Below are 18,658 nucleotides of genomic sequence, written 5' to 3'. Positions count from 1 at the left end.
GAAGTTCTTTACTAGGAGAGTGGTTAGGCCCTGGAACGGGCTGCCCAGGGAGGTTGTGGATGCCCCGTCCTTGGACGTGTTTAAGGCCAGGTTGGACGGGGTCCTGGGCAACCTGATCTGAATGTGTATGTTTGGTGGCCCTGCTAGGCAGGGGGGTTGGAACTACATGATCCTTGGGGTCCCTTCCAACCCGGGTGATTCTGTGATCAGCAATTTGTCAAACAAACATAGGCCTTTCACCTTGTATTTCAGAAGTTTTTTACAAGAGAAAGTGAAGAGAGGGAAGTAAGGGGCTATTCAGAGATGTTTATCAAACCTAAAAAGCCAGACCCTGGCAGCAGATGGTAGATGGAAAACAGGAAGATTTTGTGAAAGAATAGAACAGTATAAAAATATTGCAACGAAGGAATACATCATGACATTAGGAAATAATGAAATTTAAAGACATACAAGGAAATACTTTATACACTCTGTTGCTCTATTAATAGATAAAAATGAGGCAATGGCATAAATACAAAGGAAATGATAAAGCAAAAGCAGTCTATCATTAACAAGTTTATGCGCTCCAAAGCACATTAAGTCTAGATTTGGAAAGGGTATACTAAACAATAATGTTTTCAAATTTCTTCTGAGGGTTGGAGAAATGGAGAGTACTGATTAGCATGCCATAGGTGTCTGGTACTTTGTATTAAAAAGCTGTGGTTATGCTAAAAAGCAGATAAGCTATTAAATGAGAAAGAAATCTTTGGTTCATGATGTCAGTCTGCTGCAAATCACTAGAGGCGGATAGGGTAGGTACACCAAAAGTCAAACTGTATGCTTCTGTCACCTTCCTGCTCTTATTTATCAGGCATCTACTACGATCAGACAAGAAGAATGGGCTAGACAGGCTACATGGATCTTTGTTTTAACCTCTTTTCTATTTCTATAACCTTGTCTAGAAATCATACGTTGAGGAGATGGAAGAAAATTTATTAATGATGGTATGTTTGACAGTCACTATACTGGATTAAAAAGATCGTGGCTGGTGCCAAAGACAATGTAGGCGGCTACCTAACTAGTCACCCCAAAGACCAAACAAGCGTATATCCTGTAACCCTTCTTGAGTCCCATCAACACCAGTTAGTATTTTTATTGCTCACTTGTGTAGTGCTCCACACTTTCCCAGGCTCAGACCCACCTCTTTTACATCCTCATTTGCAAGCCTTTACTATTCCACATCAGGATCTTTCTCAAATAAGTCATAAGTGTCATTGTATTGTCCAGAAATTTTGCTGATTTTGTAAATGCATATAAATTAGATGTCAAAACACTTTTTTTTTCTTTTTTTTTCTTTTTTTTTCTTTTTTTTTCTTTTTTTCTTTTTTTTTCTTTTTTGGTGTCCAAAATAATATTCTAGGTTCAGAGCTACATGATGAATTTTCATCTCTCAGTTTTAGCCTCTTTCCCCCCCCCCCTTGTTCCTTGCATAATTCTGCCAGTGTTATTTCCTCCTGATTTGCAGTATGCTTCTGGACTTCAGTACCAAAGTAACAACAATTTATTTTCCTCTAAAGTTATTTACACCTAAGAATGCAAGTTGATCAAAGTATTAACCAGCTAGTCACAGCAATCTCAGGAAAAGACAGAATCCTTTAGCTTACTTCAGAGCAAGTGTATTACCGTAGCCTGCAACTCTTGCTATTCAAGCAATATTTTTACATGTATAAGTTTCAGCCTGTGCTGAATTTCTTACCATGCTCCCAAACTGATTTTTGTGGTAACTAGGTAAGTTAGGTTCAAACCTTTAAAGTATAAATCCATTCTCCTCTGTTACAAAGCTGCTGTCCTATGAGCCATAAGAGAGGAGCTCATCATTACTAACACCATATATTTCCCTTCAAATCCACACATAACTTTCTACAGGTTATCCATACATTTACATGAAAAAATTGCAACCACTACCAGTTTGCTTGGGCAAGATTCATTTTACAAATTCCTTAGCATAACCTTAGCTTCTGACAGCTTCAACTACATGAACAAGCACTTGATGTCCAGATGTGAACAACATGTGAGTAAGATCAAGCTTTCATTTTATTAAGTTACTTTTCCCCAACATAACTGTATTAAAACAGAGCTTCCTAGCAAGTCATTGAATCTAATTTTTAATATGCTATTTGTATGTATAAAGCAGATCTTACCTTGATCTTCTGAAGAAACTGGTGACCTGAAATGAAACAAGAAAGTTCAGTCAACCTGTGCCATGAGAAGGTCACAAACGAGTTTCAAAAGTCTCTATGGGAAATTAGATAAGGAGGAATTGAAAAATTTTATTCTTGAGCTTATTTCAAAGGAGAGATTGTAAGGTAGCTAAGAAAAAAAAAAAAAAGGAGCGGAAAGCACAGAGACCTTCTCTAGCAGCAGGTCCTGCAAATGAGTGGCCATATGGAACCACATTCATAAGGCTGTGATCTCACTGTTAAGCACTCATGCCACAAGTTTCTATAGGTACTTGGCAAAGAATTTTACTACTATTACTGTCAGAAATAGCTCATGCTACTTTTGATCCTGATCCTCCAAAGATTATCAAATGGACAATAGTTAAGTGTGGGCCAGGAAGAACCCTCACAACTAGAGGCAATGGAGGAAAGGGCAGCTTCGGAGGAACTCACAACTACTAAGGCCATTTTTATCATGAGTCAGTGTGATGTAGAGTATAAAACATTAATTGGAATTAACAAATTCATAATAATGGCACTTTCACAAAAGCAACGTAAATGGAACAAACAAAAAAAAAAATCAAGGTTAAAAAACAAAAAACAAAAAACAGTATCTGGACAGTGAAAAGCAACAAAACAGCAGCAACATGTTACAGGCCATCCTACCAATGGTTTAAACCTCTGGTAGAACTCCAAGAGCAAGGGGTTATAAAACATTAGGGACCACTCTGTGCTGATAAACAGAAGGTCCCCACTGAATCCCAGGGATGGGATTCACAGCTCCCCTTGCTAAAGATCTCACTCATCATGCTGCCAAGTACCCATGGCAAAGGAACATAAAGAGGTGTAAAGTATTGGCCTTTCATTTTTGTCTTTGCTGCAGTAGCTTGGCTCAGCAAAACTAGGCTAATTGTATAGCCAAATCTGGGCTGTGCTTTGCTTATTGAGACCCAGGTGATGACACACAGTGGATTGGAACACTGCCTTATCACCTCCCTGACCATGATTTTCAACTGCATGTATAACCTTCCCACACAGCTAACAATGAGTTTATTCCTGTAGTGAATGGACCAACTCTCACTTCCACTGCAATACATACTTAATTTTTGCATCAACGTACAAAAAAAGCCAAATTACTAAAGATTTTTAAATGTTTGTATTGCCAGCAAACAGACCAAAGTTGACATTAGAAAAGCAGCCTGAGAAGGAAGGGAAGTTAAAGTACACCAGGAACAAAGAGGGAAAGAACGTACGTATATTTAATGGAGTCAGTGGGGGCTAGAGGGAAAGCAAAGGGTTAGGAATCCTGGATTTAAAGGAATAAAGGAACTGAGGATACTCCATATCACAAGATTGAAAAGTAAGGTTGAGGGATTATATAGGACATCAGAAACAGATACTCAAATACGTGGAAGCAAATAGGAAAGATGGAAAGAAAAGGGAGGTTTCCTAACGAGGTATGCAAATCTTTATTTTTAAGAAGAGAGACATTCAAACAGAAAGAGACAAAAGAGTTACAGCACAGCTGGAGCAATGGTCACTGTGAAAGGAAAAATGCGATTGTCTAATTAAGATTCTGACTGTGCTAGAAGCCAGTGTATCTGTATGGATCAGAATTAATTAATCCACTATTGCCATTAAATTCTCTGATTGCTGCTGCACATCCTAAGCATGTATCCTGCTCTGCTGTCAGCCAAACCAGCTATGTCCTTCAACTTCATCTATGTCTGTGAAAATACTGTAAAAATTAAGGCAATTCAGAGGATTAGTAGCCATCATTAGGACTGTTCCACGACTTTCATCAGCATCAGTCCCCACCAAAAGCCCTTCTGAAAGTCAAAACTCAGCACAGCATTTCTGCAAAGGTTATACCATGTAAAAATGGCCATATCAAAAGGTGTGATTATTTAGGTTTTTAAAGATAATTTTTACATGCAAGAATCACACCAGGGTCCTCAGCTGAAGTATCTTGGCACTCCACCTATTTCTAATAAAGTATCTCACAGTAACAGCTGAATTTATTCCTTGGCTTCATTTCTTAATTGCACAGTTTCATCACCTTTTAGACTTTTATTTGAAACAATAAAATAAACATTTGGCTTATCCCATAATTTAGATCTTCGTTATGCCTTGTAAAGCAGATGTTAGTAGTTCCTTAAAAAATCAACAAGAGATGCCATCACACCACCACCACCACCTTCTCAATTAAAACATTGAAGTGTGCAATGAAAAATAGGTTTGTGTACATTTAATGCACCCCAAATTAGTATGTACTTTGCAAAGTACGAATCCCATGCTCCTTTTTTGTATGCTTTGAACTTAGTGGTTAAACAGTGAGAAATCTAACAGGAACTACTGTTGCTAATAGTGTTTTCATTTGTCAGGGTTCATCAGGCATCTTTTGAGGCTGCATAGGCTGGTATCTTGAGAAAATAAGGTTTATGTACACAAGATACTGTGACTATGTATGCATATTTCTGCCTCACACTAATAAAGTTTGAGCCTGTTGGCTGATTTCCCGCATTATTAACAGAGGAGGTAGAGATCCAATCACTGCTTTCATGAGGAAAGGCAATAGCAGGAGGTCAAACTTTCCAAGGTAGCTGTGAAGACACAAAGAAAGGTTCTAAACATCTCAGTAATAGGAAAACCTCAGCAAGAGCTTCCACATTTTGAGATACTAAAGGACTAAAGACAATAAATTAGACTTCCTTTATTCCACTACTCACAGAAAGAGTATTTTGACAGAGGAAAGGACTTTCAACAATTTTGTATAATTTCAGGCCATGCATTTAAGCAGAGGATGGAATTTTCCAAACCATTCAAGCACTGTCCTAACTACTCCAACAGGAGTCTTGCTTGTAACTACTGTGAAAGGAAATGAAGAACTGCTGACTTCATTTAAAGTCCATTTTGTTAGTGTTGGGCACTTTATGCATTGTTTGGTCTACACCATTCTTATGAGAGGGAGGAAGGAAATGAAAAAAAGAAAGCATAATGACCTACTTTAAACCACATCCACTCTCTCCACAGCCACAAGGGACTTACCTGACAACAAAAAAATCTGGTGGATGCTCATATTTCTGGTCACACATCTTTTTTCAGTTCTTTAAGAAGTGTGAGGGATATACTGTGGCAGCAATGGTCACCAAATGGGTGCCCTGAGAACGGTGGATTCCAAGCTGCTAACATCCACATAGGAAGTGTCTAACTAGCTCCTATCAGCTGCCCTCTGAGAATGATTCTAGCTATGTGCTTTACAGCCACAAAGAGGCAAGCCATCGTTCACAACTTCCGTGCCTTATAAAAAGTAGAGACAAATCAGAGGTATTTCAGAAGAACTAACATGCTGTCAAGATCTGTATCCCCACCTGGGTCAATACACTTTGCAAATTAAATCAAGAAGAGACTTCCATTTAGTTCAACCTTCAGGAAAAGGATCTGGCACTGCAATATCCTGATCTTAGACACTTCAGAATGGAACTGCTTATTTTTTTGACATCTACAACAGTTACTTTATGCTCTTCTCCTGCTGGAAAATTAACAGTGCTGCCAAAACTAACTTGTAGGTTCATCATTACCACTACTAGCCCTTCCCCAAAAGAGAGTAAAGAGGTCCATATGTCTATGACTGGCTACATTTTCAGAATTCTTATGTTTTTCTATCAGCATTGCTCTTTCCCATACACAAAAGTGAAAGGGAAACCCGATTTCAAATGCTTTCACCAAAAAGTATCAATCTGATTTCTCTGTCCTGAGTTTGCTGGTGCTTTATGAAGAGTTTTTGCTGTACTGATTAATTGAAGAGAATACAAATCTTACTGCAATAACAGGGAAGAGGATCAGAAAGAATGAGGAAGAAAGCATGTTGCCAACTTCTCATGCTGTTCATATCCCTCCTTTTGCTACATGTCCTGCAGTGTTGTTCTCCTGTTGTAGAGCATGAAGTTCTACTCAGAAGAGATATTAGCACCTGCAGGCCTCAGTCTACAGTGGAAGCTGCATGTTCCCTGGTCTACTGTGACTTACAAAAGCAAAGCACTATACTTTGTCCTTACACAAGGTGCACAAATATATTCCAGCAACTTAGCTTATGTGCAGAAAAGCCTGATAATGAAAACAGGCCCTAATCATACATTCATGAGATGCTTCCAAGAAATGGGAAGACTCATGGTACTGAAGGCATGAGACATAGTCCTCCTATAACAGCACTGTGCCTCAGAGTTCAGAGACTGATCCAAAGCTCACTGAAATTTTTCTGCTCACTCTTTCAGTGTTTAGATATATTGCTGGCAAAGGTCTAATCTCTGGTGCAGACAAGACAGTTTTCTGTATCATGAAAGCCTTCCCCAAACAGCCAAATACTAGGAGTTGTTTCCCAGTGCATTCCTTAGTATGCAAGCACTAGATTTATTCAGTACTGGAGGGGTGGAGGAAGAAATATTCATTTCTAAGCAAGGTAGGTCAGGGGGCTGTCACGATTTAGTGCCTGGTCAACAAAGGCTTCCAAAATCCAGAAAAACACAGGCAACCTCCAGCAGACAAATTCTAACAAAATTTCAGTAAATAGGTACATAATTCATGAAGACGAAAGCCTCTGGAGAAACAAACCCGGAGCTGATGTGAAGTTGCTATTTTAATCAATAAAGCTGTAGCAGAAACCATCTGCACTAGGCCTATTTAAAAACATCCATTTAGAATTTAAAGGCCAAATAACAATCCACATGCATCAATTTTGCTGGGTTTCATGACCATTTGTCTTTTTCCCAGCTCAAGCAATGTATTTTTGCAAACTTTCTCGTTCACGTACCTGCCTGTGAGCAATGGAGAGAAAGAGCTTTTAGATTAAATCTGCTTCTCCTCGTTTTGTGTGTTCATCTCTTCAGAACTAAAAACAGTGTTCCTGTAGGGATTTATTCACATATTCTCTGATTGGAATGAAAGATAAGTCTTAGCACATTAATTATTATTTTATTTTTTTTAAGGTGAGGAAATTTCCTCATTCAGCAAACTGCATCAAAACCTCTGGGACTGGCAAATTCCCTGCAGCTGCAGACTGTGACTTGTATCTTCATGGCAGAAAAGCAGAACTAGTTTTCCTGCCCTCTCAGCATCTCTTACTTGGAGAAGCCCAATAAAAGTTAAATGTAACATTCAGCCTAGCTGCCACTATTTTCTGCCATGGCACTTGACAGAAAATACAAGTCTAGAAATTACTGAGAGCTCCAGCCTTCCACTTTCAACCTACACATGCCCAATTCCAAATGACCCATGTAGGCAGGAGAAACAAGTTAGCAAGTTAAACAAAGGCAAATGGAAAGTTCTAAACCTGGAGAGAAGAAAACTCATTCAATGGGACAGACTGGGGACCAACCATCATTTCAGAACAAAGTGTTGGTTGTTAGTTGCCTGCAAGTTGAATGTCAACAGCATGCCCTTACAACAATCATAGAATCATATAACAGAATCATAGAGTGGCCTGGGTTGAAAAGGACCTCAAAGATAACCTAGTTTTTGCCCCTGCTGTGGGCAAAGTCACCAACCACCAGTCCTTCTGGCCTTGCACGTCTCCAGGGACGGGGTATTCACAGCCTCTCTGGGCAACATGTTCCAGTGTGTCACCACACACTGAATGAAAGCTAACTATGTATTGGGATGTATTCACAACAAACATAAGGTAAATGAAAAGGAATTTTCCCCTCTACTCTCTGAGACTGTACCTGGTGTTTTGTCCCAAGGTTGGGGCTTCCTGGAATAAGACAGACATTGACAAACTGAACTGGAAGGGTCACAGAGATGATGAGGGCACATCAGAGGTGGCTGAAAGTACTGGAGTCATGCAGTAAGAAGACTCAGGGGAAATCTTATTGTCTTAAACTGTCTAATGCAAATGTATAAAGAATACAAGGCCACAGCCTTTCTGAAGTAAAAAGGAAAAGGAAAGATAGGATCAGAAGCAACAGTCACAAGCTGGAACACGGGAAATTCAGACTGGATGTTAGAAAAAAACATTATGTGGATGACCAAAGAGGGATACAGGTTGTGCAAAGACATTGTTGAATCTCCAGCCTTCCAGACATTAAATGCTCAGCTGTACAAGAATCTGAATGTCTATAACAGGACCAATTTCAAATAGAGAGTTGTGTTAGACGCATTTCAGAGGTCCTTTCCAACACATTTTTTGCAATTTTATAAGTCTCTCTACAATGCTTTCTTTTATTAATATTCCATTTTTCTTGTCACTCTTTTATAAAAAGTATTTCTCTCAGACAATGGCAACACTGTCTCTCACATGTGGGAAAATGCTGACCAGCAGTGCTTCGTGAATCTAAAAAATCCATTCAAGTTACTTATTATTTTACAGAATTCTATTCAGACATATCCTGTCAATCTGTACCAACTGTCTGGAGAGTCTAATTTTTTTTCTAATTCCATTAAGGGCAAAGATGAGCAGTTTTCCTGGCATCTCTGTAGCTTCCTCCTACAGCCTGCCTCTACCTGTATTCTGGATGAAAAGCTACGACATATGGTTTAGTAGCTTGTGGTAGCAACGGTAATGGGAGGACAGTTGGACTAGATGATCTTGCAGGTCCTTTCCAACCTTGTGATTCTATGATTCTATGATACCTGCACATACATTCATGACTAGCCCAGCAACTCAGGTGGTCTGGTGTCTCATAGGAAAATCAGGGCAACTCTGATGTATCCCCTTGTTGTGTCTCAGACATATCTGTCCCTCATATTGTTTTGTATCTTGACTCACTACTAACTTTTTTGTTTTTTTCCTCTCTTAACATCTACTGTATTTCTCTGTCCACTGTAAAAGACTTCCAGATAAGGCAGGCCTGTAGCACCACAATAGTTATACCTGAAGTTGTACTGACACCCAGAGGAATGCCCTGGGAACTGCTGCCTAACAAGGAAAGAACAGATTTTCAGAGCAGAACAAAATAGAAATCCAAGTGTGCTTAACATTGACTTAAAAATTTATAAGAAGAAAAAGATAGAGAAGCATTCTAATATGTTGATCTTGAAATAGATAGCTTTTCTTTGGAATCATCATCAAAAACACAACCAAAGAATGCTGGATTGCATCTTTGAAAGGAAGGCATTTCCAGGTGACCATCAGGATCACTGCAGAGTGATCCAGGATGTTTATTGATTTTCTTTTTTAATACTTGCCTCCCGTTTCTTTCATCACCACATGACACCAAAGTACCTCAGGGGGAATGTAAGACATTCAGTTTGAAAAGATCCTGATCCAAAACTCTTTGAAAAAGTATTCTTCCATTTCCAGCCTGGAACTAAATCTTCAAAATCCTCACTGACCCACTCTGTCAATTGTTCAGCAAATCTTGGCAGAGTAGGATGGAGGAAAGATGAAAATAAAGCAGTGGCTTTCTATTTAACCCAGAGAAAGGACTCATTTTCATAACTGAAAAGACATGGCAGCCACACTCCTAGCACACTCTGATTCAGAAATCACATCCCCAGCTTTGCCCTCAGGTTGGATGGAGATGAAGCACATCAGCTGCTTGGTATCCTGAGACAGCATCCAAAATAATGACAGGCCAGCTTGGATTTCTAAATAATCTAGAAGCTGCCCTAAGTGATGCATTTGCTACCACAAAGCAAACCAGTGACTCCTGGTAAATTGCCTTTAGTGGTTTTGAGAGAAGGGAGACTGAAACATAAGAATCCCTCAGAAAAAGGCTCATGCGATTATGTTCGTAAATAAGTGGCCTGGTTTTCACAAGTGCTAAGCAGTAAGTAACCCTCACCACTTACCATTAATTAAAAAAAAAAAAAAAAAACCAACAATTAATTTGCATAACACACACCCCTCTATAATCCTACGCAGTGCAGATCTGCTGAGCCCCTTACACTCCTGCTATGGGGTAAATAATGGAGAATAAATCTTTGTAATATGAGTTTCAGATAGGCTTTTTTGTGCTACGCTTTTAGAGGCCTGGCAGAGATACAAGAATGTAGGAGTCAGAGTTATACTGGCTCCAAGCCACTTCTGGCTCTCTGGTTTCAGTTCTTGGCAGGCATATTTTAGCCAGGTCCATCTGTCCCTCCTTGCCCATAGCCATTGACACTGCCAGGAACCACAGCAAGGATATGTGCTACAGCCTCACTCTTCATGTATTTCCCTCTTAGGCACACACATCTGTGCCAGAACTGCTAAATGCTCACTCAGTCTCAGCTTCAGAGACAAAGAGCTGGGTGTTAGAGCTTCTTTCACAGCACAAAGGAGCAGCAGGCAAGCAGGGACAACTTTTCTCCCTACTCCTTTGACTACTTTCCAGATTTCAGAATTTTCTCCTCTCACCCAAAACACGCTTCAGCAGCTTTTCAAGAAGAGACAGAGCCTTCTACATCCTCACATATAAAGCTGCAGTCAGGGGCCTAGGACCCGCATCCAAGACATGGAAGAACAAAAGTAGCCATGCTGAAACACCCAGCCTGGGGAATGGGCTCCCCACCCTCAGCAATTCCCAGACAAACTGAAGAGTTCCCCCATAATTGGAGTGAGCATTGATGTCAAAATATTGCTCCCACTGTCATTGAAACAGTCCAAATTTTATGGGTCCAAAATACTAAATCGCAATCCTCAAAAAATGACCTATTTTTATGTGATGGCTTTTTTTCTAGCTTTTTCTGTATCGTATTTTGACACTTGTCCTTCCAGTTTTCCAGCTACAGCTGAAATTCGAACATGTAGATACCAGAAGAATTGGAGAAAGTTAGCAAAGGTTTGACTTTCTGGAGCATAGGTCAGGTAAACCAAAGTAGCACTTCTACGTGATGATCTGGGGCAGTTTTTTTGTTTGATTGTTTGGTTGTTTTTACCAAATTACATTTTAATTATCTCTACAAACCTGTTAAGCCAAAACCTAATAATATTAATAGAATATCAATAAATAAAGTCTGAATGCAGATTATGAGATGACTTACTGTGAAAGGTTGGACATTCTTTGTTGTTTGATGCACATGTTACATCTCACAGCATTGCAGATCAGGACCATGCCCTGAACCTCTAAAAGCTTATTAGTCTTGAGTTTCATAGAATCATAGAATCATCAAGGCTGGGAAAAAAGTACTGAATGAGAGCACGCTAAGAACTGGTCTCTTCTCCAAGCAAATAGCCACTTTTTTATGGCAGCAACAGAGAACATGGACACAGGTTTGCTTTTCCTGCAAAATGCTCATAAATCTGAGACCTGGATGGTTCTTTCCATCTTACTTCAACTCTTGCATGTAGGTAACAAGTGCACAGAAATAGACACATATATGTTACCTAAAACAAGAAGGTTCACTTATTTTCCAGCATTTATTGGACTGGAAGCTTGCAGTGCTGGAGGTTATTTATCCTGTATTTAAGAGTGCTCAAAGCAAGCCCAGAAAAACACAGACACCCCTTCTGTCGGTCATTCTGTATAACATGAGTAAACCCAGCTAGCTCGCCCCTCTTCCAGTGTCGGTAATGTATGTCTCTGGAGGCCTTGGGTCTGCTATTCCCACTCCATAAAGCTGAAGATGGGGATATTCATATCCCACAGTGGAATCATCAGCTCCACACTCTGTCATTCTCTTGCCAGTTACATTTACCACACACTTGATGCTCTCAGGAAAGCAGAGAGCCCTAAAGATCAAATTATCAAATGTCACTTTCTTTTACCCAGTCAAACAGAAAACAATTATACAGGAAGTGACTGTCTTGATATGTTCCTCTGCCTTCCATGCTATACATCTGCCATACTTCTCAGTATAGATTTTGCTCCTTACTCCAGGGGCTAAACTAAGCAAGCAGAATGGAAATGAAAGGTAAAAATAAGAATAAGGAAAAGAAAGAAGGGAGGGAGGGAAGGAAGAAAGAGGGGAAAGAAGAAATTTAACGAGTTATAACAAGAAAATAGGACAAAAAAACACAGAGCTTTTCTATTTTGGCCTTGGCAATCAGCCAGAGAGCAAATGTAGGTTAATAGATGTTACAGCAAACAAGTTAAAAGTGAGGCACCTAGCTATCTGTACTCTGTCAACATCAATTTCACCCTTTAAATGCACTCCAAAACTTACATTCCACCTTGAAAACTCATTTTCCTCTTCTTATTTACTAGAAATATTTGGAAAGTGTTTTCAAGTGAGATGGTAGCTGATTTTTTCAACATCGAGGTAAGTAGATCCCTTTGTCAAGAACCTATGTATTCTGAGCTTAAGGTCACAAAAGGAGAAGAGAAGAGCTGCACCTCTTGCACTTCTCTTTTGGAAGGCAGCCTGCCAGTCAAGAAGCAAGATCTCTTTAAAGAGGCCAATTTGTAGTCTCATGGTGTGTGGGAATGTTTTGCATGTCGCTGTCTGCCAAAATAATTTGTCAGCAGGGTGAATACCTTCAGCTGTGCATCAGGTGTTAAGATGCAACAAAAGTCATTAGGAGCCCTCAATCTGAGTGCTTAGGGACAGGTGGGTGTGAAAAGAGGAGGCTAAACTCCCACCCAATCCACTCTGGAGATTTACATTTTAAAAAATAAAATAATTTGGTAATAAGTACTATAGGATGCAGTTCAGGATGTACTATTCTATTTCCATCACGCACTGAAGGAGCAGAAACACAAACCTGCTTCCTCAGATGTGCTGGCTGTTGATAAAACCCCTTTGCAATTCAGCTCCTCAACAGCAAAAGCTGGAGACTTATTTCTGGAAGAAAACAAATGCTATCTCCACTGCACTCACATTCAAAAATGAAGTCTTACACAAACAAATCAAATCAAAATTCCAGTTCCTTCTTTTCCTGATTACTCCTAACAAGGGGAAAAGCAAAAGACAATGTCTTAAAACTCAGTATTACTGGTAAAGGGGTTGCCAAAACAATGTGTCTAGGATCTGTATGTACCAAGTATTAATGACTGCTGCAGAAATTTTAATAAGTAACAAATATGACTTTTCTACATCCCAGTTCTCTGTAAGTGCAGCAAGACTTTGGCAGCAGTGACATCAAATCCTGCTAATGAATGAGGACAGTGGTAATTAAATGAGGTCTTCCATGAATTCAATAACTTAAAAGAAGAAATTGCTAAAAGTTCATGTTAAACATTTTTCAGAGTCATCTGATTTTGTCTGTTTGCAGAGATCATTAAGATGATCCAGAGGGCTGGAGCATTTCTTCTATGAAGAAATACTGAGGGAACTGGGCTTGTTCTTTCTCAGGAGAAGAGAAGGCTCCAAGGAGACCTTGCTGTTGATATGTGGTGACAATTTCCCTAGTCCTGTTTCTGTCTCCTCAGATGTCAGAGCAAAATGCCAGGATTTCCTCATGCACTTAATGGTTTCTGAACATATGAAATTCTCTATTCCCAGTGCCTGGGCCCAAGAGAATAAAACAATTAATAGCTGTCTTCTTTGTCAAGAAGTGCTCCAGCAATGAGAGTAAGGGAAGGTTTACAGAAGCAAGTGGAGAAATGCTTCCTAATGATAGATAATTTTTAGCTTCCATCTAGAACATAAGCGAGATTTTAACTCCTGTGACTGCATTATACTGACAATAATGAGAGCTTCCATAATACAAAACCATGTCTCTCACTGAGGTGCATCAGTTTTTACCACTCAATCTCAGTGAGGAACTTTGCTTTCACTCAAAACAATTTCTTATCCACTTGCTACATACTTTAATTCCTTTTTTTTCTTCACATTCTTCAAAGTACTTTTCTTATTTAACACATATTTACCAGTCCCTGAAACATTTTCAGTACTCTTTACATCATATTTTCTCTTCGAGTTCTTATCCTTCCCTTCACTAAGACCTTTTTTAATACCAATTTTCTTGCAAGACCTAGAGAGTCAATTTAGGCAAGTCTTTCTCATGCTCCATTTTAAGGTAGCAAGAATGATGCCTTACAAACTATTTGTAAAAGTGCTTAAGAGAAAATAAGGGAAAGAAAATGCTCTTGAGCACAAATGGACACTGCTTTTTGTTAATTAATAATTCTATTTTAAGGACTATACAAGCATACGGTGAAAGTAAGATATGACCTATGCTGTCTCACAAACAAGACTTGCTCAAAAGTAACCACTACTCATGTAATGTCTGGGAAAAGACGTTTATACAGCTGTACAAATAGGCAGTTAAGACATGTATTTTACTTATATAGCTTAAGCTTGTAAACTAAATCTGAACTAATCCAGATTTTACTACCAAAACAGACTTCTTTGCTTATTTAAGAGCTGGCACTGAGTTTTCCAGTGCAAAAGTTTTGGAGAAACACTTGGATTTTTTCAATCCTTCATCAGCTTCTCAACCGTCAAATGTTCAGTATCACCAGGGAGCTCCTGCGCAACATGTTCAAATACAAGTGGCTTCAATATTTTCTTGACTTCTACTTCATGAGCATTCTTTCTTGTTTCTGCATGCAACCTTTGATCCCTGATGTTCTTCTCCCCTTGTACCACACAGAGATTTCACTTTTTTAAAAAAAATAACAAACATCTTCTAACATCTGTACAATAGCACTGATTTTCTGGGCAATTATCTGGTTTTTGTGGTTGAGTTAAAACACTTGGCAGTCAGCCTTTTCCTGCTTCCCTCTTATGAACTAGATTGTTATTGCCTCATAAAGCAGTGCCTGGGTGATATTGCTGGATAATTAATGTCTATTTAGTGTAAAGGGCTTCCAGCCCCTATAGGTGTTTTTTCTTCCTCTCTCTGACAGGGCCAGATGGCACTCTGGCCCACCTTCAACCACCCTTCACAAGCTATGCACTCAGTTCATACAATGCATCTAGCAGCCTTGGAATAACATTTCCTTTATGTATGCTGAATGGTGAGATACTAGAAGAGTAGTTATTACTGCTGTAACAATGGGAATATAACAATGTAACAATGAGAAAATTGGCTATTTCAATTAAAAGACAGATTAAACATCTAACAAGGAACTAATCACTTTTTCATTTTTGTGTGTAGTTGTGTTGCTTGTTTGTTTTTTATTTTCTATCTCTCATCATATAACAAGTTGACAAACATAACTAGAAAGAGAAATGGTCAATAATGAACGGATGAAATAGGCTCTGAGTCAGTGGTCATGCCCACTTCACTGCACCACTAGATCACAGGATAAATCAATGGTGAATCCACTCATGTTCAAAGGAAGAGTCCAATTACATGTTTCAGTGGAGTCAGTCCAGAATACTTGGCTGTTTTCAAGATCAAGCACCAGCATTACAAGAAACTGTCCTCCCACTGGTGCTGTATGCACCTTTCACACTGATTTGATGTTCCTTTTAATATACAACATGCCCCAGCTCCTGGCTACTGCATCAAGATGCTGATTTTCATGGTTTTGCTGTCTACTTATCAGTCAGTCACACATCAAAGAGTCTTTGGAAAGGGTAGGGGAAGGAAGAGCAAAACATGAAATATGATTGTTAGTTAAATGCCACCTGAAAATTAATTAACACAAAGCTCACCTGATTAAAAATAATAGTGTAAATAGTTTTTTTCATAAAGATCACTTCCACAAAACCATTACAGTCAAATAACTTTCTACACCAAAAGTTTGTGATCAGCAACAATGTCACACACCATAATGATTTTCAGAGAAAATATTGTCTTCTTTAATTAAGTGAAGTCTGTTAGCAAACTTCGTCTTTTTAGTTATACTACTCATTTCTCAGAACGCATTACTCCATCTTAAGGAGCTCGTATACAGCAATGTCAGAGACAATCTGAATAGCCTGCACCCATACTGTGACCAACTGCAACCTAATCTGCTCATAACATCTGAGGAGGGTAACTTTCAACTCATGTTTGAAAGGGAAATGACCAACCTCGGTTGAACAACTGAAAGACATTCTATCACAGCAAGTCCTACTCCATTTGCCCTACTGACAGAATATAGGATCTCATGCTTTGAATTAGATGTGGTACACAATAGTTCAGACAAATATAAAACACTGGTGACTCTCAAAACATCCATGGGAAACTCTTGAGTGTGAGGAGGTGTCCCCTTTGTGCTCTGCCATATTCCTTTGTAGGGAACTTTACTTTAGGGAACTCGATAAAATCTCTCAGCAAGTTTTAAATGAAAAAAATTACCTGAAGAGAGAAATTTCTGTAAAGAACCTATGAACCACTGTCAGCTGCTAAAAATATAAAAGTACTCTAAGTTCCTTCTTTAAAATACCAGATTATAAACTGCATTTAATTGGAAAGACAAGAACTCAAAAGCTTGAAAATACCAGAGCACATGTTATCTGAACATCATGCTCCAGGTCTGTAGCACACATACATTATGACAGTCTTTAATTATATTGATATGTACTACATTCTTCTAGTGGACTCTTTCTTCAGTGTTTAAAAACACCCACTTATTATCCCTTTCTATTCTTTATATGCAGTACACAACCTCAAGGTTCATTTATCCCCCACTATCAAAACTGTGCACAGAATGTAAAGTGATTAATTTTCTCCTAAGTATCTCCGACAGAGTTTCGCCATAACATCTGAGCTTCTTTGTGACCATGAAATTTACCCTCGCTGTGTTCCTCTAAGGTGAGACTGCAATATTATCTGCATTCCGTAGATGGGAAAATGAGTCAGATGAAGGAAGGCACAAACTTTCCATTAATTTTAGTAATACAATCTGAGGGACACAGAAAGCATATTACTCACTTTCCAGCCCTTCACTCTCTTTCAACATCTTCTTGCAATCGCCTCCCAGAAATACAGCCTACCTCAGTGCAGACAAGCATGAAGTGAGGAGTCTGTTGTCACTGGCCATATATGAAGTTTGTTTTAAATTCTGAATCATTCAGAAATTCTGTGGAGGAAACTGAGGAGAAAAGCTAGCCCTCCCAGAGCAGCTTTTAGCTGCCATAACTGTAATAATATCTTCTTCTCTCTATGGCAGTCCCCTGCCTAATTTACTATACAACTATCAGCTTTGCCACAAACGGGGCAGTGTCTAAACATGCTTCAGAGCTTGCCCACTTGAATAATGAATAATCTGCATGAGCTCATAACTCTAGATTCTGGAGAGAAACAGCCACCATGTCCCTAACCTGTCCCTTCCCTCTTATTTATCTGGGCAGAAAAACAAATACAAAAACATATAAATATTGGAGAGAGAGGAAGAAACAGAAATGAGCAGAAGTGAGGAATAAAAGAGAAGAAACAACGGGATTATCTGTTGTTTCAGCATGTCAGCACAATACTTTAAATCTAAAGAAGGCAGTAGGAGTTGTCTGTGGTGATGGTGACAATACGTCATCAAGCAGAGAAATGCAGAGGGCTCTTACTGCAGCATATAGGCCTGGCTGGCGTCCTTTTGTTTGTCAGGTACCTCGTAGTGCGGGGAAATCTTGCCAAGGCCACTGTCGCTCAGCATCCTCTTTCTAACAGCAGGGTTCCACCGATCTGATATTCTAGGAAGGGAAGAAGGAAAAACAAGGCTTAAATCCCAGAAATTATTTCACATGCTCTGCTTTGTAGTTCTTTTACGCTTGTTTATTCCCAGTATTTTTCAGCCTGTTGCAAGCTAGCTTAGCTTAATTCACCATGATTAGAAGACTCTTCCTGAAGAGGAACAGGAGCATTTCTAGTCTGCCTAGAGAACAAGCAGAAACAAAGACACTTCACGGTAATTCTAAGACTCAAAGGACTTCAGGGCCTCAAATATTTGTATCAGAGCCCTGACAGTGCAGAGAATGGTTTCATAACTTGATAGATACAGGTTTCATCATCAGAGGGTGGTAAGGCACTGGCACAGGCTGCCCAGAGAAGCTGTGGAGGTCCCATCTCCAGAGGTGTACAAAGCGAAGTTGGATGGGGCCATGGATGGCAACACCACCCATGGTAGAGAAGCTGAAACTAGATGACCCTAAATGTCCTTTCCAAGCCTGTAATTATCACTGCTGCCCCTGATTCTGCTCCCAGATCTCACACTTTCCTGTATCTCCCAAGCTTTCAGCAGAGGGGATCAGAAAAGGCATGCCAAATTCTGTTGTGGCTGCTGAAGGCCAAATCCCAGCACCACTCACCCAGAGGCCTGCTCCACTACCAGATCAGGCATTCCAGGTGGCGTCCCCCCCTGCTGTGACATTACCAGCTCTGGATCCAGAATAAAAATCTCGTCCTGCGAAATTTCCGTCACAAAGTGCAAATGTTCCTGTTGGAATGATATAACGAACAAATAATGAACCTGTGGCATCAGCGTTCACTCAGAAAGCCCAGCTGGCTATAGGAAATCTGGGAATACATCAGGCTGAAAAGAATTTACGGCACTTGTCTGTGTATTTAAATGCATACATAAACATACCAAGTCAAGTTAGCAATAAGCACTCCTTAGATTTTAAGCCAGACAAGATTCCCAGCCAGCAAGCTTCACACTCACAGCAATGCTTAAGAGGCTGTTGCTCAGTGACTTCTGTCCATCAACACTATTCCACTGAAAACTGGAGGCCTA

At 39.5% G+C, this 18,658-nt stretch overlaps 1 protein-coding gene across 2 annotated transcripts in view; it reads right to left on the bottom strand.

The window, feature by feature from the left end:
- The window catches only part of DGKI (diacylglycerol kinase iota), a 106,334-nt gene that overhangs the window by 25,331 nt on the left and 62,345 nt on the right, over positions 1 to 18,658 (bottom strand). For both annotated transcript variants that reach the window (XM_042889875.1, XM_042889876.1), the window contains 3 exons: positions 18,234 to 18,361; positions 17,493 to 17,618; positions 2,181 to 2,206 (listed from right to left, as the gene is read on the bottom strand). In XM_042889875.1, the coding sequence (XP_042745809.1) occupies positions 2,181 to 2,206; positions 17,493 to 17,618; positions 18,234 to 18,361 (280 nt within the window). The remainder of the gene's footprint in view (positions 1 to 2,180; positions 2,207 to 17,492; positions 17,619 to 18,233; positions 18,362 to 18,658) is intronic.

This window comes from Lagopus leucura, unplaced genomic scaffold (assembly GCF_019238085.1).
Source record: "Lagopus leucura isolate 7727_CA_CO unplaced genomic scaffold, USGS_WTPT01 Super-Scaffold_100159, whole genome shotgun sequence".
NCBI classification, from domain to species: domain Eukaryota; kingdom Metazoa; phylum Chordata; class Aves; order Galliformes; family Phasianidae; genus Lagopus; species Lagopus leucura.
The sequence above is the reverse complement of the archived record's forward strand: the minus strand, read 5'-3'. Positions and strand labels throughout refer to the sequence as shown.